Source organism: Orcinus orca, chromosome 11 (genome assembly GCF_937001465.1).
Source record: "Orcinus orca chromosome 11, mOrcOrc1.1, whole genome shotgun sequence".
Lineage (NCBI taxonomy): Eukaryota > Metazoa > Chordata > Mammalia > Artiodactyla > Delphinidae > Orcinus > Orcinus orca.
The window spans coordinates 97,448,966-97,469,231 of NC_064569.1; the positions used below are offsets into that span (position 1 = coordinate 97,448,966).

The 20,266-nt window shown below is 48.0% G+C and overlaps 1 protein-coding gene across 1 annotated transcript in view; it reads right to left on the bottom strand.

Annotated features, from left to right (window-relative positions):
• The window catches only part of EFCAB6 (EF-hand calcium binding domain 6), a 177,931-nt gene that overhangs the window by 149,990 nt on the left and 7,675 nt on the right, over positions 1-20,266 (bottom strand). Inside the window, 2 exon segments of the mRNA XM_033404957.2 lie at positions 2,407-2,519; positions 6,452-6,588. Coding sequence (XP_033260848.2) covers positions 2,407-2,519; positions 6,452-6,588 — 250 coding nt within the window.

A 20,266-nucleotide genomic window follows, 5' to 3' on the forward strand; every position in this document is an offset into this window, starting at 1 on the left:
GATTCTGATTAGCTAAAGATGTATAATGGAATAAAAATGCTCAATCAATCCAAATTCCTTAAAATTACACAAACTCTACAGGAAAAAAGTTGCGGGAAGGGGCTGGTGGATAGAGAAGGAAGGAAAGGAGCATAACACAAAAAGGCACAGATCCCACCTTGGAAGAAAATGTAATTCAAGGCACAAAATTACTTTACAGAACATTTTAATAAGAACACGAATTCATTAAAACAAGAGCTCAGGGGCTTCCCTGGTGGCGCAGTGGTTGAGAGTCCGCCTGCCGATGCAGGGGACACGGGTTCGTGCCCCGGTCTGGGAAGATCCCACATGCCGTGAAGCGGCTGGGCCCGTGAGCCATGGCCGCTGAGCCTGGGCATCCGGAGCCTGTGCTGCGCAACGGGAGAGGCCACAGCAGTGAGAGGCCCGCGTACCGCAAAAAAAAAACAAACAAACAAACAAAAAAAACAAGAGCTCAACAACAAGATGATAAAACAATAAAATGAGAGCGGAAAACAATATAGTAGGCCAAAGGAAACAACATTATAGAAGTAATTAATAAAGTGGACATAGCAAAGAGTAGCATAGACTAAAGTGAAAATCAAATTACAGGTATAGCTAAAAGGCCTAAGATGAACCTTGTGAGTACAAAGGAAAAAGACAAAGAGAATAAAGCACTTCAAGATAATTTAGTCAATAGAGAAGACAAAAACAACTCAACAAAAGGGTAGTTTGTATCACCGAAGTTAATCTGAAAAGTGGAACAGAAACTTTATTCAAAGATGTACAGGGCTTCCCTGGTGGCGCAGTGGTTGAGAGTCCGCCTGCCGATGCAGGGGACACGGGTTTGTGCCCCGGTCCAGGAGGATCCCACGTGCCACAGAGCGGCTGGGCCCGTGAGCCATGGTCGCTGAGCCTGCGCGTCCGGAGCCTGTGCTCCGCAACGGGAGAGGCCACAACAGTGAGAGGCCCGCGTACCGCAAAAAAAAAAAAAAAAAGATGTACAATATTACTAAAAAACAAACAAACAAACGAATCCTTGAAATGAAGAGAGAATTGAATTTTCAGGTTGAAAATATATTGTGTTCTGGAAAATTGATGCAGAAAGCTGAACACCAAGACATTTCCTAGCTAAATTCATTTAGCACCCTGGAGTCAAGTTTTCTCATTTTAAAAAATGGGATAATAATACCCACCTCACAAAACTGTTGAGAGAAATAAAATTAAAACTAAGGTTTAAAAAGTAACTACACAGAGCACAATAAATAGATGTGTTTTAGTGTTATTTTTTATGTGACTTGCTTTGTGTCTTACCTGTCCTATTAAAATATATATACATGCACACATACATACAAGCACACACACATACACACACACACACATACTTCTTAAAGTTAGATTATTTTACTTGGCTTTGTACCCAATGAAGGATATAGTAGTACAGGGACTTGCACATGAACTAACAAAATGTAAGGGATGACAGCATCCTTGGAAGGTCATATTGTCTAGTAATTCCCAAAACTTGGAAGGCTTTGAAAAGTAGAGTCCTGGGGTCTGCTCTAAGCTATCTTGGTTAGTGAAACTGAGCTGAAATCTAAGAATTTGTAATTTTTAAGTTTGCTAGTCAGGCAGATCTGGGAATCATAGAAGGTATTAGTACATACTTGCTGCAATGAATTGCACTGAAACCAGACAGTGACAACCCATCTTGAATGAGCCAGTACACACGTGGTAAACCCCTGAGGCAAGAAACTGCTTGCCTCAAATGACCAAAGGCCTGGAAGGGAGACTCTCCGATTGCATTTTTCATATACCCATCCGCGAGGAACTGGACCCCTGCTCTCTCCAGAACTGTGCAACTCTGGGCATTATGTTCTAGAGGCTGGGATAAAGAATATCAGTACGAGGAAAGTTTTTCCTTCTCAAGGTTGTATGCCTGCGTGAGCCCAGCCTTACATGTCCGGTATAACCATACCATCTACTCAACTATTTGCCCTTTTGTATCAAGATTGTTCCCATCGTTAAAGGAGTAACATGTTCATTAACAAAAATTTTTGAAAATACAGAAGTAGCAGAAAGAATCAAACACCCACTTATCACTTAAAGACAATCTATATTTTGGAATTTCTTTCCAATCATTTACTGATATTCCACATACATTTTCCATGTTATGATTAACTTTATGGAAATCATTGCTTGTGGATGCACATCTTACCACGTCTATAGGCTGTGACTCACTTAACCCTTTTCCTGTTGTTAGGCATTTATGTTATTCTTATAAATAAAGATACCATGACAGTCTTTGTGGATAATGCATTTTCCATATTTGAAAGTGTTTCCTTAGGACAGATTCACAGACGAGGAATTACCACGCCAGAGGATACTGAAATCATACTTTAAAATACTTACCTTGACTTCTCATAGAATATTTAAGGTTCAAGTCATTATTTGTACTGAGGTTCTTCAAAACAACATTATAATCCACTGCAGTATCTTTATCAATGTTGTAGTGTTTTGCAAACCTAAAATAGAACTGTTCATTAGTATTCAGAAATTATGATACAGAGAATCTAAATGAAGCAAGTTTTTTTTACTAAGGTATCCTTTACTCTGGGGTTGGCATTAATTTTAATGTGTGTTTCTAGCTAGAGCTGGAATAAAGAAGTAAACCCTACGAAATGTTACTGTAAGATTTTAAAAAGGCAGATACTCCTGAAACTAACACAATCAACTATACTTCAGTTTGAAAATTAATTAATTAATTAATTAAAAATGCAAATATTTAGGAGGAGATCACTTCACTCTCTCTCTAGATGGCTGTGTACAGATCTGCGTGCAGAGGTACGTCTCAGGACCCGCTAAGGGAACGCCCCCTGCCTGTACCCCGTAGGGTCTTCTCCCTTCTCTGGTGGGGGTGAGTGAGGAGCACCCCTGCAGTCAGACAGCAAAAGCAGTTCCCCACTTCCTTTAATAATTGGGGGGAATGGATCTGGGCCATGAGTCAGCATAAAATTGCTATAACCAGAGGAATCTACAGCCGGTGGAGGAGAGAACATAGCCCACCTTCTTGACCAAGAATATCATTTCGCAGAGAGAAACTGTGCCCAGGATGGCGTATCGTGTTACAGCAGTCGATGGTGGGAGCGGGGCAGCTTTTCTCGGAGCATTCTAGGCTGTCTATGCATAAAGAGAAATTTTGAAAACACTTAACCAAGGTCTCTCCCTGAAATACACTGAGATACTCTTTTTTTAAAGTTAAGATAAATACAATGTTTGGATTCTTTTTTCCTCTAAAATGAAATTTCTACTATTCAAACCTGCCACTTGATAAATGGTTTTCTAGATGATCTCTGCATTATTACATTTATAAACAATTGACAGTTTTTAAATGTTTGGTTATATTATCTCCATATGTGTTGGTTTCTATAATTATCTAATTTCACGTTGCTTTCTAAAAATTTAGTAATTATCACTTAAAGTAGTTGTTATTTTTCTGTTTCCAAATTTAACAAAGAGTGATGTCATGTATTCATTTCAACGCATACCTTTTTTTCCACTTTGATGAATCTTGCCTATTGTTCTAGTAAGAAAAATTATCTTGAGATATGATAGCTGCCAGATGTTAATCTTGAAACTCCCTAAATAGCTCCATCTTTCATCCAAAGACTCTGTCTGGCAAAAACAAGCTGTAAGCACAAGAATCCAGAAGGCGGCACCTAAAGTGTTCCTTTTTGAGTTGCCGTCCTACAGAAAGTCCCGGCCACTCTGCAGCTCCAGGAGAATGTCAGGATGCCGATAAAAATCTCATCACCAACCTTCCTATTTTTGGTGAAAATTCAGCACCCCTTCAAACTGGTATTGGCTCATAAGAGAATCCTGACCTTTCCTAATGCCCAGCCCACCGCATTCATAATACCTGCTACACAGTCACTGAGAACAGACAGACGCAATTCCATGGTAATATTTCCTACAGATAAAATTCAAAAATGAAGCCTCAGTACTTCTCAAGGATGCAGCATCTCAAAAGGCTTTTTTTTAACAAGAATCAAGGCATGGGAGACAGAACCATTCTTAAGACACAGCAACCAAGGCCATTTCCCCAGGGACCGGAAGTGTGGGCAGGAGAACTCACACATGTGCAGACACCCAGGGCAGGGCGGTCACATGGGAAAGCTGACTTCAGATGCAAAGGGAATGAGGCCAATTGACCCACAAACCTCTCCAGCATCACCACCCAGAACAGTGCCTTGGGCTTCATTCGTCTGCCCAGGCAGCAGGCTGAATTCTAGTGCGTTTGTTTGTTTGTTTTTCAAGGTCGCTCATAAATTATTTTACCCGGATTCAAACACTTTGTCCTGCAGGGCAATGGAGAGGAAAGTAGGATGGTGTGAGATGGAAAAGGCAGAACAAACCCCGGCAGGTCTCGGGACGCTGGCTAAGTATGGAACTTGGAGATAATCTCCTCCCCTGCTCCTTGCTTCCATAGGCTGCATGGCATTCTGCAGCCTGAAGAGAACTGTTTCTCCAAGAGGAAAGGACACTCGTGGAATCTTTACGATTATGATAGCATCGATGTGAAACGAGCACCTACTGCATGTCAGGTACATTGCAGGCGCAGAATCTTCATGCCAGCCTTGCAAGGTGGGCTCCTCAGTCCCCATTTCTTTAAGAGAGAGCCGAGTCTGAGAGAGGCCCAGGAGCTTCCAGAGGCCCCGCAACTAGGCAGGGCAGACACAGACCTGACCCCAAGCGCGCCTGGCTTCAAAGCCCAGGCCACTCCTACCTCGCTGCACGCCGAAGGCTGATATTAAATAGAAAGCTGTTAGATAAAAAAAAGGATTCAAAACTGCATTGTGTTTCCTGCTCAAACACTAAAAAGACAAAGTTAATACTGAAGCAGCTACTCAAGGAAAGAGTATATTCTTGAGCTTCCATAAGAAAAGCATTACAGCAATTGAAGAAATGGTTACTTTTGATCTTCTGCTTTTCTATTCTGAAGGAAAGCAATTCTATTGCCTTAAGTTCCTCAAGCCTTATCATGCAGACAGTATTATTTTTAAGGCTTAAAAAAATATCTCAAAAATTTGTGGAGTTCTTTACTATTCAATACTTGTGAGATGGGGAAACAGACAGTAACATTTTTTTATAGATTTACTAGGTTGGAAACTAGTGCCAAACACAAGGTTTATTGTCAAATAAAACACTGTTTTGCTTTTTGATTGCTCGTTTTAGAAGAGCGCTGCTTCTGTTCTATAATCGCGTGCACAGAATTATTTAATTTGTTTTGTTTGGATCTCATTCTGGACATTTTCCCAGTCGGAAAGATGTAAAAATTAAAACATCTATTATGTCTTTTATATTCTGAGGTGGGTTATAAGGAGAAAAAAAAAAAAAAAGAGGAAGAAAACATTCAAAATACTGGGAAATATCCATATTTTAAAAGTCTCCTTGTTTTTCAGACCCTGCAGTGCCTGTGAGGTTGGCACCTGCCCTCTAGACTTGTTTTTGCTCCAGGAGCAGATTCTCCACTAACAGAGGCAACATCGTCTTTACAACACTATGGAAGCAACCACAAAGACCCATTTCAGTGGCGATTTATAACTGCGGTGTGATGTGAAACTCTGAGGCTCAGGGTGAAATCATCAGGCTTGGTACTTTTGTTAATGGCCCAGAGGATATTCAGAAAAGTGGGGAAAGGCAGGAAGACGAGGAGTGCCTCTTGGCTGAGCACTATATAAATTAAGTTAAACACAGCCCCCCCCCCACCTTCCAGTGGCTTCCATTCAATACTCAAGTAGCCACAGAATCCAAGCATTTGGCTTTTCTGAACGATCTGGAGTTTATTGGAGGCTCAAAAAAAAGTCTGTGCAGGCTTCCCCACACTGCCCTCGCATCAGGGGCAGGTGGCGGCTTTCCAACGCCAAGAAGCAGCTAACGGCCCCCTGCTGCAATGCCCACCCCAAACTCAGCAACAAAGTCCTCAAAGGAAAATTAAGCTTCTGTTATTATGTCAGGATGGAGAGCCAATAGGGAGCACATCAACCAACAAATAAATCCTGAAATTTTTCATTCTTCTCTTAACCCCGGGCTTTGAGTAAAAGTCAACTGTGAACTGGAAACCCATGGGGTGGTGGGCGAGGTCCCAGGCAGGCAAAGAGAGACCACTGGTGATGGATGACTTAAACCGTCGAGATGCGTTCAAAGCTGCAGGCCAGATGACTCTCACCCGCGGGGACTAGAGGAATCAGAACCGTTAGCTCTCACTTTGGAGAATTCGTGGAGAGCTTCACGAACATGGGAGAAATGCAGATTGAGGACCTCTTTTAAAAACAGTCAAGACAGAGAAGGCAGGAGGGAAGGACGCTGCCTGGATCCAGTGAACCCAACAGGTCCCATTTTGAAATTGGCTGAAAGTCCTACTGAGCAATCTCTCACCATACCTTCGTTTACTTACTTTTTGTATTCATCATCTTTCATCTTCAAACAGAAGGTCTCCAGAACCCTCCTCAGCGCATGTGGTTGGACCAGACCCGTCTTGTTAACATCAATGAGCTTAAGGGCTTTGATAACAGTTTTAATGTTTTTGAAAATCTGTGTATAAAAAGAGATTTAGGAAAAGTCAAAAGATCCAGCGTTAAAAATCAAGATGGTAATAATAAAAGTGAACGTGTTTAAATACTTCTTGTAAAATAAAATGTTTTCAGAGACTCACAGTCGTAGGTATTGCAAAATGACATATCTATGGAAAAAGGGACACTTTACATTTCTTGAATGTTTTCAAAGCAATTTTCTCTGTCTTAGTAAGTCTTAGTAAGTTTTAGTAAGGTCTTAGTAAGTTTAAAAAAAAAGAACTTTTTCTGATGTAAAGCAGTAAGTCTCATACACAATTCATTGCATTTTAGAGCCATATGAAAAATCTTTTTTGTTAATTGATACTTTAAAACCGTAATTCTGGCATAGCTGGATCTGGACAATTCTTATTTTTCATAGCCACATGCAAACCATTTTTGCTAGGAGCTGAAAACTATGAGCGTATATTCCAACCCCTCTGAATTTTTGAAAGATATTACGGAAAAGCTTTGCAGCGACCTTTCCCAAATTCAGCAAAGGCACATTTATTGGGCACAGAGACCTGGAAGGCACTTGGTTAGGTCCCGGGGAGACGCGGGGCCGTGCGCCTGCCCTGAGCCACTTCTATGTAAAGGAGAGAAACATCCGCCAGGGCTCACCCGTGCCAAGCACGGAGCCCTGTGACTGCACTCTCCCGAGCCACACGAAGGACGTACCGTTTCCCCACTTTTAGATAAAACCGAGGGTGGGGGAGGCCACAGGAGTTGCCCGTCATCACCTGGTTAGACGATAATGATGCTGGGGTTCAAACTCAAGTCCACCCCCAAACTGCACCTCCCGCAGAACAGATAAGGCATGTAAATAAATATTCATAAATATTCACCAAGATAGGAACCATGGGAGCAAGAGCCAAACACCAGAGACAGACAAGCGGAGCTGTGGGTCTTCACACAAGAGAACAACACTTCCAGCAGAGCCACCTGGGAGGCTTCCTGCAGGAGGTGGCATCTGAGCCAGGAGGGGCCCGGGGCAGGACAGGACAGGAAGGCACTGAGTACAGCTGGGCGTGAAGGGGGTTGTGGATGAAGGGTGATGAATGTCTGGTATGGCCGGATCCTGGAAGGTCTGACTCTGCATCCTGTACTAGATCACATCCAAGTCCAGCCCAGACTCGGAGGGAAATTAGTGCTCCTTAAGGAAGGAGTTTAGGGAAGACTCTAAGATGAACAGGCTTTTTCCTAGTTTCCTCAACGCCTCCTCTGACAGGTCCCTACACTGTCTCTGACCTGAAGGAGCTGCCAGCCCCCTCCCAGGGTGGCCATCTTAGGGATCACGCAGGAGGAAACACTGAGCTGGCCTCTGCCCCAGCTCCTCCTGGCTGGGTCATCTGCGGCCCTCCTGCCTCCGCCCCCCGGGCCCCCGGGGACGTTAGCCGGCCTCTGACTCAGCTCCTGTCCTCCTCCCGTCCAGAGGTCACCTGCCTGCTCAAACTCACGCCTCGTCACCACTAACCGCCGCTCTCCAAAACGAAGTCCCACATCCAACGACCCCGTCTTTCAGCCCGAACCCCAACACCTTTCTCCCCTCCGGGACCCCGCCTGCTGGTCCCTCTCCTCCGCACGCCTCCCCACGGCCCATCTTTACAGTGACCCAGTGCCTGTGTGCTTGACCGCCACCTCCCTCCTCCTGCCTCCCCAGTCTTGGCTAGACCCTAACCCTGGTCAGATCCAACTCACCGCCTCTTCCAAGCGCCTGACGCGGCCGGAGAGGACGGGCCATCGAGCACTCACCTGGGTCCCCTCACTCAAGACCATCAACCCTGCCAGCAGGCGCGCGTGGTGATGCTCGCCTGGGCGGTCCGCTCACCCGCCACCGGGCACCTTTCCCACCTTCTCCGCTCTCCGCCTCCCTTCCCACCCCGCCTCCTTCCTCTCCGCTGATAACCTTCCTCCTCACTTGCAGAGAAACCAGAAGCAACTGGACGGCAAGGCCCCGTGCTCGCCGACACGCCCAGCCTGTGTGCCTCCACACCCGGCCACCCGGCCACTGGCCTCCGGTCCTGCGCCGGGCCGCCGCCGCTCTCGCGCCCATCAGGAACTGCTTGTGCCCCGCTGTGCCCAGCTCTGAGCTCGTGTCCACGATGACGAACCATCTGAGAGGTGAGCCCTCCCTCCTCGCCCCGCCTCGCCCCTGCCCCCAGCCACTCCTTCCCTTTTGCAGAAATCCCCCCTCGAAAGCTGTCTGTGCGCCCTGTCTCCAGCCTATCTCCCCACACACCCGATCAGTCCTGTCCGCACCACTGCACAGAAACTGTGGCCTTGTCAGGGCGACCTTGCCAGGCCCAGTGGCTCCTGGGCGCCCATCCTGCTGTCTCCGCAGCACCTCCTCCCAGCTCACCGCCCCTTCTTCCTGGACGTAGGCCTCCCCCCCGGCTTCGACACTCCCGCCCCGGGTTCTCCTCGGCTTTCTGGCTCGGGCTTGGCCTGGTCCCTGCCGGTCCCTCCTCATCTCCCGGCCTCTGAGCTCTGGGCACCTGCGGACTCGGGTCTCGGGTCTCCTGGCTCGTCTAAACACACTCCGTCCTGGGTGGCCCAGGCCTGTAGCCTTAATGAGCAGCTGATGCCTCTCAGTGTCTGTCTCCAGCCCTGGCTCCTTCTCGGAGCCCCAGTCAGGACGTCCAGCTCTAGAGGCCAGCAGACGCCCAGCTCCGCCCCATCCCACCGTGGCCGGGCCTTCCCGCCAGATTCTTCACTCACATCCCACGTCCGGGCCAGCCCGAGAGCCCAGCGGCCCTAGCTTCAGAACGTTTCCAGAACCCAGCCCAGTCTCTCCGCCTCACACCCTACTGGCTGGGCTGGTGCGACGGCTTCCCACTTGGGCCCCCAGTGTCCACGCCCGACCCCACAGCTGAGGTTCCAACAGCAGCCAGGGTTCTGTGTAGCTAAGGCTGCACACGCCCTCCAGTCGCTCTCGTCCCCTCCAGGTCAAAGGCCAGAGCCCTGCAGACCGGCTCCTGCCGGCTCTCCATCCCCCCAGCCGCCCGCTGGCTCATTGCCTTCGGGCCACGAAACGGTCTCTCTGCTTCTCGTGGGTGCCAGCCAGGCACCTCCTGCCTCAAGGCCTTTGCATTTGCTGTTCCTTCTGTCTGGAAACTTCTTCCCCAGACGCCCACTGGCTCTGCCCTCACTTCCCGCAGGTCTTGGCCCAGATGTCATCTGATCCAAAAGGCCTTTCCTGATCCCACCCGCAGCACGCATCTGCAGGGTACTTCTCACCAACGAACTTCATGCTCGTCTTTACTGTCTGTCTCTCCCTCTGGCAAGTGTGCTCCCTGAGAGCGGGGCTCTGTTCACTGCTTCACGCCAAGGTCTAGAACAGCCTCTGGCAGAGTGTACATGCTCAGTAAGCATGTGCTTGAGTAAATGAATGAGTGAATCCATCTTCTTTTCACCTGCCTGGAAAAAAGCCACACTCTGAGGAAGCCTTGTTATATGTTGACGAACACACACCTCCTCGGGGCCTATCCTGAATGCAACAATGATTACATTCAATGTAATAAAGATTACAATAATATGGTAATTGAACAAATGTGAACTGGATGTTTGCAAGGCCCTGTGCTGAACTGTATACACATCTCCCACTTCCACCGACTAGAGAGCATTGGCTGAAACGAGCTTAATATTCAAAACCAGGAAGACCAAGCAAGGAAGAGCCGGGAGAGCATGAGCTGGAGCGAAACCGCTCGTGCACGTCCACCCTCAGCTCCACCACTTTGTCTAAAAGCACAGGGCCCCAGCCACAGAGAGCGCTTGTGCCCGTGGCCAAAAAAAACCCCTCGGTACCTCGTCTGCTGCCAAACCCTGATTCACCTCTTCTGGGAGCACATGAGGCGATGCGCTTTTTTAAAACCCAAAGTAACCCAGATGGACCCAGCGTGGAAAGCAGGGAAGCAGCAAATCTGGCACAGAGCTCACACCCACCAGAGGTATGTCTCCAAGTTTCTTATCATTTGTCAGACTGAAGTTTGGCAAGATCTAGATGGAGCTGCAGATGGTGAGGCTTATCAGAGGCACCAGAGTTAGGGCCGTGGTATGAAGACTTGTCCTACCCGTGACGGTGACGGGAAAGAAGAAAAACACAAAGGAGTAAAAGGACCTGCCCCTGCCTCGCCCCGCTTCCCTCTCCCTTGAAAAGGGAGAAGAGGTGGCAGAGGAAACGCAGAGAGAGAAATCGGGATGGTGTGGGCAGCATCCGGCTCCTCTCTGGGCCAGCCCAACGTCTGCCATTTGGCTCCAACTGGGACACGTGTGCGTTTAGAGCCACCGGCTCTGAGCCTCCTGTTCCTTCCACCCCAGCCCCAGCTCTCACCCAGCAAGGCCCTGGGCTCCAGCCACACTGAGCTCCCTCGCTTCCCAAGCCCTCCGGGGTCTCTGCACCACGCCCAGAGCCCTGGACGATCTGACCCCCACCACCTCCTGACCTCACCCGCCAAGTCCCCCGGCCCTTTCCTGCTCCAGCCACACAGGCCTCCCTGCGCGTTCTCACACACACCGGGCGCGCTCAGCCATCAAGGCTTCTGCACGTCTGGCTCCCTCCGCTGGACGGCTCCCTGAGGCCCTCATTCAGGTCTCGGTCACGTGCCACCTGCCCCAGAGGCCTTCCCGATGACCTGCGCAAAAACGCATCCTCGTCCCTTTTCTCCTTCGCGTTCACCCACACCTGCACATTGCATATTTCTGTGTCTGTTTATTGTCTTTCTTCTTCCATTGAAATGTAAACGCCACGCAAGGGGATTTGGTTTCATTTGCTGCTGTATCCTTAGGCTTACAATGGTCCCTGGACAGAGTGGATGCTCATAAATATTTGCACAGTGAGTTTACAGCCGTGTTGCTGCCCAAACGCCTTCCCGTCCGCTCCGGGGCAGGAGCTGGCGCCGTCTCTCCTGCTCTTCTGACTGCACTTCCAACCCGACACTGGCCCCCTGACCTCCATCTTGACATTTTGGTGAATTCCTGCCTGAAAGTGGTACCCAGCTCCTCCCCTGCAGGAGGGGACCTCCCTACTCCCTGCCTGGCCTCTGCTCTCCAGGAGCTCCATCCCCGTTCACTTCCCCACTGCTTCTCCGGAGGAGGCTCAGAGAGGGCCAAATCCACGGAGAGAGGAGAAATGCTGTACAGCTCACGGGAGGAAAGGGGCCTCCTCCCAAATCCAGCTTCTCAGAAAGGAAAGCGTGGTCTTGCCCTGTGAGGGCCCAGAGACCAGCTTGAGAAAGGTGCTCTCCTGGCCTGGCTCCAGCGCCTGTGGTGGCTGAGCTCCCTCTCCTGCGTTCCAGGTGATGCAAACTCCTGCCTGCTGCCTGTTTTTATATGCCTGCAAGCTGAGAATGGCTTTTACATTTTTAAACGGTTGAAAAAAATCAAAAGAAGGATATTTTGTGAGGCGTGAAAGTTATCTGAGTTTCAAATTTCAGGATCCAAAAGTAAATTTTATTGGCGCCCAGCCACGCCCCGTTCATTTATGTAAATGAGTTGCCTCGGGCTGTTTCCCCTACAGGGGCAGAGCTGAGTAGTCAGACTGAGCAGTCTGGCCGGCCAAAATACAAATATTTACCATTTTCACAGAAAAAGTTCACAACCCCTGTTCCACTCCCTCCCATGCAACCCCAGATATCTGAGTGGGTGGTAGGTGTCAGGCAGCTTCAGGTGCACAAACACAGAAGCAATGAGGATTTAAAAAGAAAACCAAAACAATAGCTAATTATGACCTTAAGGCTCGAGAGCCAGGAAATGGCCTGAGGCCCTCTGAAGACCTGCCCTCAAGTCTTCTCTTCCCTGCCACCTGCCCCAGACCCATGCTCTGAGCCCTGCTCCAGGCTTAGGAGTGCGCTGCCCTTCCCGGCCCCCTGCTAGACCCTCCAGCTCCCTGCTGCACCCCAGGCCCCCACAGCCCCCAGGCTCCCCCTGCAGCACCACAGACCCTGCAAGAAGGGCAGCATCTGACCCTCTTCTTGTCCTCAGAGCCCCCATACGGAGAGATGACTGAGCCCTGGGGATGATTCAGAACCAAGCAATCTAGGGAAGCGAACCACAGTGAAGATGCATTAAAAGGTTCGCTTCTTCCGTCTGGACAGCAGGGCTAGGAAATAGCAGGCTACAAAGCCTAAAAGTTCTGAAGTATGGCTACAGAAACCAGGACTCCCTCACCTAACATTTCAAGAAAGGAAGAAAAGCCCTGTTTCACACAGGAGTGCAAAAGGAGGAAGTGATTACTGAAAAGGAAGTGATAGGAGCAAAATTAAATTAAAACTTTCCCCAAAAGATTTAGATGAATTCATGGAGGGCAGACTCACAAGTGTTACTACATGGAGCAGAGAATATCTGTCCTGAAGACTAAAGCCAGGGAGGGAGTAGGGAACAGAAACCTCCTCCAGATACAGAAAACTACAGAAAGTACCCCGGGCTGCCATCGTTTGGGTAACCTTGGAACAGTGACCTGACTCTTCCTAACTTCAGTTTCCTCGTCTGTTAAATGGGAAAGAAGAAGGGCACTGTATCAGCGTGTGCAGGTAAAATGAGCTCACATGGACTTCCCTGGCAGCTCAGTGGTTAAGAATCCACCTGCCAATGCAGGGGACACTGGTTCAGTCCTTGGTCTGGGAAGATCCCACATGCCGCGGAGCAACTAAGCCCGTGCGCCACAACTACTGAGCCTGCGCTCTAGAGCCCGCAAGCCATAACTACTGAGCCGGTGTGCCACAACTACTGAAGCCCGTACGCCTAGAGCCCGTGCTCCGCAACAAGAGAAGCCACCGCAATGAGAAGCCCGCGCACCGCAACGAAGAGTAGCCCCCGCTCGCCACAACTAGAGAAAGCCCGCGCGCAGCAATGAAGACCCAACGCAGCCAAAAGTAAAATATAAATAAATAAATAAATTTATAAGAAAGAAAGAAAGAAAGAAAGAAAAATGGGTAGATATAGTAGAATTTCATCAAAATTAATTAAAAAAAAAAAAAAAGAAATGAGCTCATGTGTGCAGGTACCTCCCAGGGAACATACTCAATAGATGGTGGTCTGATAGGAACTGCTGATCGGGACCAAAGTCTGAGGACAAAGATATAAATAGCCAGATAGCCACACACACATGCTGGAGAACAGTAACTGGCAGAACCAGCACTAATCCCCCACACCAGCCAGCGCCTCTACCTCTTCCAGAAAGTCTTGAGTGGACAGGAGTCCAGGGTCAAGAACAGGGCCTGGATCAACGAATAAGCGTTAAGTGGACGAATGTATGGATGATGGATGGATGGATGGATGGATGGATGGATGGATGGATGGATGGGTGGATGGATGGATGGGTGGATGGATAGACAGACGGATGATGGATGGACAAATGGACAGAAGGAAGGATGGATGGATGGGTAATGGATGGACAGATGGAGGGATAGATGGATGTATGCATGCATGGATAAGTGATGGATGAACGGATGAACAGATGGATGGATGGGTGATTGATTGCAGCATTCATGGGGAAGAAGCTTTGGTGAGCCAATGAAATCCTTGTACAGACAGGACTGGTGCCTGCAGAACGGCAGATAGGCATGTCATTTCTGTGGACACAGTGATCTGCTCTACACCTTCCTGGGGGAAGAAACTGAGAATTGAACAGAAATAGCAGAGCAGGAGGGGAAGATTAGAGTGGTCTACATGCCTATTGTTGGCATGGACAGGACACGTGAATTTTCCATGAGTTAAGTGGAGAACAAGAAAGGTAGAAGGCTAACAACGAAGTATCAGAAAGAGAAATTAAGGAAACAACCCCACTTACCATCACATCAAAAAGAATAAAATACCTAGGAATAAACCTATCTCAGGAGGCAAAAGACCTGTACTCCAAAAACTATAAGACACTGATGAAAGAAATTGAAGATGACACAAACAGATGGAAAGATATACCATGTTCTTGGATTGGAAGAAGCAATATTGTTAAAATGACCATACTACCCAAGGCAATCTACAGATTCAATGCAATCCCTATCAAAATACCAATGGCATTTTTCACAGAACTAGAACAAATAATTTTAAAATTTGTATGGAAACACAAATGACCCTCAAACAATCTTGAGAAAGAAGAACAGAACTGGAGGAATCATACTCCCTGACTTCAGACTATACTACAAAGCTACAGTAATCAAAACAGTATGGTACTGACACAAAAACAGACTGATAGATCAATGGAACAGGAGACAGAGCCCTGAAATAAACCCACACACTTATGGTCAATCTATGACAAAAGAGGCAAGAATATACAGTGGAGAAAAGACTGTCTCTTCAATAAGTGGTGCTGGGAAAACTGGACAGTTACATTTAAAAGAATGAAATTAGAACATTCTCTAACACCATATACAAAAATAAACTCAGATTAAAGACGTAAATGTAAGACTGGATGCTATAAAACTCCTTGAGGAAATCATAGGCAGAACACTCACTGACATAAATTGCAGCAATATTTTTTGGATCCATCTCCTAAAGCAAAGGAAATAAAAGCAAAAATAAACAATTGGGACCTAATTAAACTTAAAAGCTTTTGCACAGCAAAGGAAACCATCAACAAAACAAAAAGACAACCTACTGAATGGGAGAAAATATTTGCAAATGATATGACTGATAAGGGATTAATATCCAACATACATAAACAGCTCATACAGCTCAACATCAAAAAAACAAACAACCCGATTAAAAAATGGGCAGAAGAATTGAGTAGGCATTTTTCCAAAGAGGAAATGCAGATGGCCAACAGGCACATAAAAAGATGCTCAACATCGCTAATCAGCAGCGAAATGCAAATCAAACCCACAATGAGAAATCACCTCACACCTGTCAGAATGGCTATCATCAAAAAGAACACAAATAAAAAATGTTGGTGAGGATGTGGAGAAAAGTGAACTCTCCCATTGTTGGTGGGAATGTAAATTGGTGCACTGTGGAAAACAGTATGGAGGTTTCTCAAAAAAAAAAAAAAAAGAAATAGAACTACCATATGACGCAGTAATTCCATTCCTTGGTATATAACCCAAAAAACCAAAAACACTAATTTGAAAAGATACACGCACCCCAGAGTTCATAGCAGCATTATTTATAATTGCCAAGATATGGAAGGAACCTAAGTATCCATCAACAGATGAGTGGCTAAAGAAGGTGTGGTATATACAATATATACAATGGAATACTACTCAGCCATTAAAAAGAACGAAATTTTGCCATCTGCAGCAACATGGATGGATTTGGAGGGCATTATGCTAACTGAAATAAGCCAAATAGAGAAAAACAAATACTGTACGATATCACTTACATGTGGAATCTAAAAAATACAACAAACTTGTGAATATAGCAAAAAAGAAGCAGACTCACAAATATAGAGAACAAACTAGTGGTTACCAGTGGGGAGAGGGGAGGGGCAACACAGGGATAGGGAAGTGGGAGGTACAAACTACTGGGTGTAAGAGAGGCTCAAGGACATATTGTACGACACAGGAAAATAGCCCATATTTTGTAATAACTGTAAATGGAAAGTAACCTTTAAAACTTGTATTAAAAGTTTTTTTCAAAAGAAAAAGAAAGGCAAAAGGCTTGAGATGTCCTGCTCCCAGGGCTGCTTCTCAAGTGAGGGGACAACACACAGCATGAGAAGGCGAGGTGAACCACCGGCAGGAGGGCTGAGGAGGTGCAGGGGGATTAGGCCAGAGCTGCTCGTCACCAGAAAACCACCGAGTTCAGAGGCCGCCAAAGCACTGTCCTAGTAACTCCCCATGTGCCCCATGAGAGCAGCCTTTACCTGCTCCCCACAGAGCACACCAGTGAAGGGGGAAGGAGGCCAGCTCCTCTTCCTCAGCCCTCATCACGGATCCCACGAACCGGGGAGGAAGGTAGCAGAAGGAGGGAAAGAGTCGCCAACGAGCCGGCAGCCCCCCTGGCCCTCCCCCTCCCCCCGGGGCCCGTGGAGCTGGAAGGAGGGAGGAGCGGCCAGCTGAGCTGCATCTGAGCTCCGGGTTTAAAACTGGACTAGGCTACGCTGGGCTTGTTCTACCTGAACGTGACCAGAGAGCCGTGGGATCTGCTAAGACAGCCTTCGGGGACGAGGAAGGCAGATGCGCCCATGCCCGCGTAAGAAGCAAAGAATCAAACTGCCTCATGTTTGTACCCCACTGAGTTCAGATGGTTCAGTAAACTGCTAACAGTGGATGTGATTCTTACTCTATAGTTCTTTGTTTAAAATTCTTTTTATAGCACTGGGAGCTCCAGGAAAGAAAGCTGTGAACCCAAATAAATATGACCACCCAGACTTGAAAGGAGGTGAGAAAAGGCCTAAGGTTTCCTCCCTGGAGCCCAGAATTCCCCCTCTCCAGGCCTGGCTCTGGTGGGGCCCCTCCCGGGGGAAGGCAAACCTTCCTCGGGCCAGAGGGCAACCTGCACCATGCTATCCAAATTAGCTCCCCATTCGCTGTTTTCTGTTCCCTCCTCACCTGGAGCCACCTTCCTCACCTGGTTTCTAGCAGCAGGGGGTCGGGGACGGCAGCCCACCCGCCTGCCTGCGGACTGAGACGCAGGGGAGGGGGCCTCTGGCCGCCCCTCTGTCTTGGCTCCGCAGCAAAACGCAGGGTTCGCAGCCACTGCTGTCAGTCTGGCACCTTTCTGTCACCACGACTAAACTCATTTTAAATTTAAGGAGTACATTTTAAAAACTGAAGCCAAGAAAAAGGATTTCTCTTACAATAAACACATCAATGCTCATTTTCCTTATTATTCTACTTTTGGTTATTTCGTATAAAATCTTTAATTAAAGTTTTTCTTTGAAATTGTCATTATCAACCCAGAAGAAAGGAAGGGGGAGAAAAAGAACAACACAGCTGTGCAGATATGAAGCGCTATTCAGGACTAAATGAACTGGAACGGAGTAAGTAGCCTGACTGTTACGTACTTGGTTTTGGCTCTGTAGTCTCAACAGCAGTCTAACTTGTCACTTTATATCGATTCCATCTGTTTACACTCTGCAGAGTATTGGCTTCCTACCGTGAACATTTCCTATTTACCAGCTGGTAGAGATGGTCCAAACCAGATAGGGAAAAATGAGACTACATTCAGAACCTCATAAACACAAACTTTCAATCTGGGGACGCTGTGTGGAAGGAGCGGAGCTGGCGCTGCTCCCCTTTCACAAAGGGGCTGACTTCCGCTCCCGGCTCCGGTGCTGACCCCCCAGGCCGAGGAGTAGGCCTTGAAGCATTGAACAGATGCAAACCCTGCCTTTACCACAGATTGAATAAGCTCACATAAAAAGACATCTAACGGAGACCCACGAAAACAGAGGAACAGGGAGCAGACTAAAAAAGAGCTACAGCAACCTAAAAGTCAGAGTTGCTATGACAGCAAAAATCCAAAAATCTGATTTGGGGTTTCCTTGCAGCCACAGTGAAAAGGGAAACTTCCTGTTCTATACACCACAGGCCACAGGTACCTCCCCCTACATTTGATTTTCATTTTTAAAATGCCCACCTGCCACAAGTAGCTTAAAGTCGTCTAATAAGAAATTCTAGCTACTCACTGAACTTCAGACACAGCTATGAAAATAGGCCCCAAGTCTAAATACCGAGGGCTTTAGAAAGGCTGCCAAATCAAGGAGAAATGTTTCCCATCTCTCCTTCTTTCTAACCGAGCCCACATTCAGAGGATGGAAGCTCCTCCGCAGGCACCACAGGCCAAGAATACTGAGGCCCCTGTCACCCCGACCCCTGACCACTCACAGAACAGAGCTGCACACCAGGAGGGGCCCGCCGATCCCCTCCCAGGAACTCCATGGCATCCCTCACACAGCAGAGGCGCTCAGCAAATGCAGGCTGATGGTGATGGTGAGGGGCTGACTACTTCCAGGGCCTGGGGACAGGTATCCCGGATTCCAGCTGCTCTCCCATCAGGTGCGTCCATTACTCTGCTGACACTGTCTCCTAAATTCCTCCTGTCTCGTGTCATCATCCCCCATCAGAAGCCTTCAATGCACTGCCACCATTAGCATCACCCTTTGCCCCACGCTTTAGGGTTAACGCCTCCACCTTCTTCTCCAGCCTGCATTTCAAAATGGCTCTGTCCTGGGGCTTCCCTGGTGGCGCAGTGGTTGAGAGTCCGCCTGCCGATGCAGGGGACGCGGGTTCATGACCCGGTCCGGGAAGATCCCACATGCCGCGGAGCGGCTGGGCCCCTGAGCCATGGCCGCTGAGCCTGCGCGTCCGGAGCCTGTGCTCCGCAACGGGAGAGGCCACAACAGTGAAAGGCCCGCATACCACAAAACAAAACAAACAAAATGGCTCTGTCCTCTGTTCCATCTTGCCTTGAGAAGCAGAACTCCTCACAGAAGCGTCACAGAGTTGGTGTCCCCGCCCCGGCCACATCTCCACTGCCTTCAGCTCCGCATCCTGTCCTTCCGCCAGGCTGCAATCCTGAAAGCTGTCCCAAGTCCCACCCTCTGCCCCGTCCTCAGCACGCACTGACAGCCCAGCCACGGTCCAAGTCAAGCTCCAGTCTCACCTTTCTCGTCCAGCTTTTCCTGGCTACTGCAATTACTGTGAGCATTTCCTGCAGAGCCTTATTTACTCATCCTGTTAATACTTACTGAGCTCACATTAGGTGCCCAACATGTTCCGTTTGAAAACATAGGATCTGTTTAAGGCACTAAAGTTCCAACAGTGAGCAGGACAGATAAGGTGCCCACTCCCAGGGAACGTATTTCCTAGTAATGAACAAGTAAACAAACAAAACCTCAGGATGTTCTAAGTGCTGAGGAATTTTAGACAGTGTAGTCCAAAGAATTTCCAGGGGGGAGACCTCTCATGCTGAGTGCCAAAAGCCAGGTTTTTGTCTGACGTTTATTCAGCAGGTGACCAGAAGCCACAGGGCATCTTAACCAACGGGGTCTGATGAGATCTGACTCATGTTTTGAACAGATAGCTCTGATGTCATGTGAAACGGAGACTGTAAGACGCAAGAACAGGAACAGGAAGGGCAGTCCAGGGGTTACTGACAGTGCACAGGGTGGAGACCCAGCGGCAGTGGGGATGCAGAGAGGTGGATGGGCTCAGGATACGGCACAGGATGCAGCCGACAGGACTTGCCGGTGGACTGGACTGGGGAGAGGGGCCGGTAAGGGAAAGATGGGAATCAAGGCTAATCCTGTTTCTGCTTGAATGACGGAGGGAGGTCCGGAGAGGAAGGCTTCTCGGGGTGTGGCAAGGAGGGCCAGCAGCAGTCCTGGTTTGGTCTGTGGACAGTGGTGAGTCTGGGGTCGAAGATGGAGATAGAAACATGGGCGCCATCAGCACACAGGCCTCTTCGTAGCTTTAAATCGTAAATGACCACGTACTACCATTTAATCTCCCACACAACAGCTCATTTGTCATATCTCCCCCAAATGTGAACTCCTAATTTTTTGAGTAACTTCTACGGGCCCTGCACTATGGTATATATAATATATATATATTATATTCTCAACAATATTGGAAAAATCTTGCAATATTGCTTCCCCATTTCACAGCTGAGAAAAAAGTTTCCAGAGAGACTGGTTTGCTCAGGGTCACTCAGTGAGTGTCCCAGTTCAGATGCATACTCAGCCTGCGGAGTCCAAGGGCTTCAGTCACCCCCACTCCACCATCCCG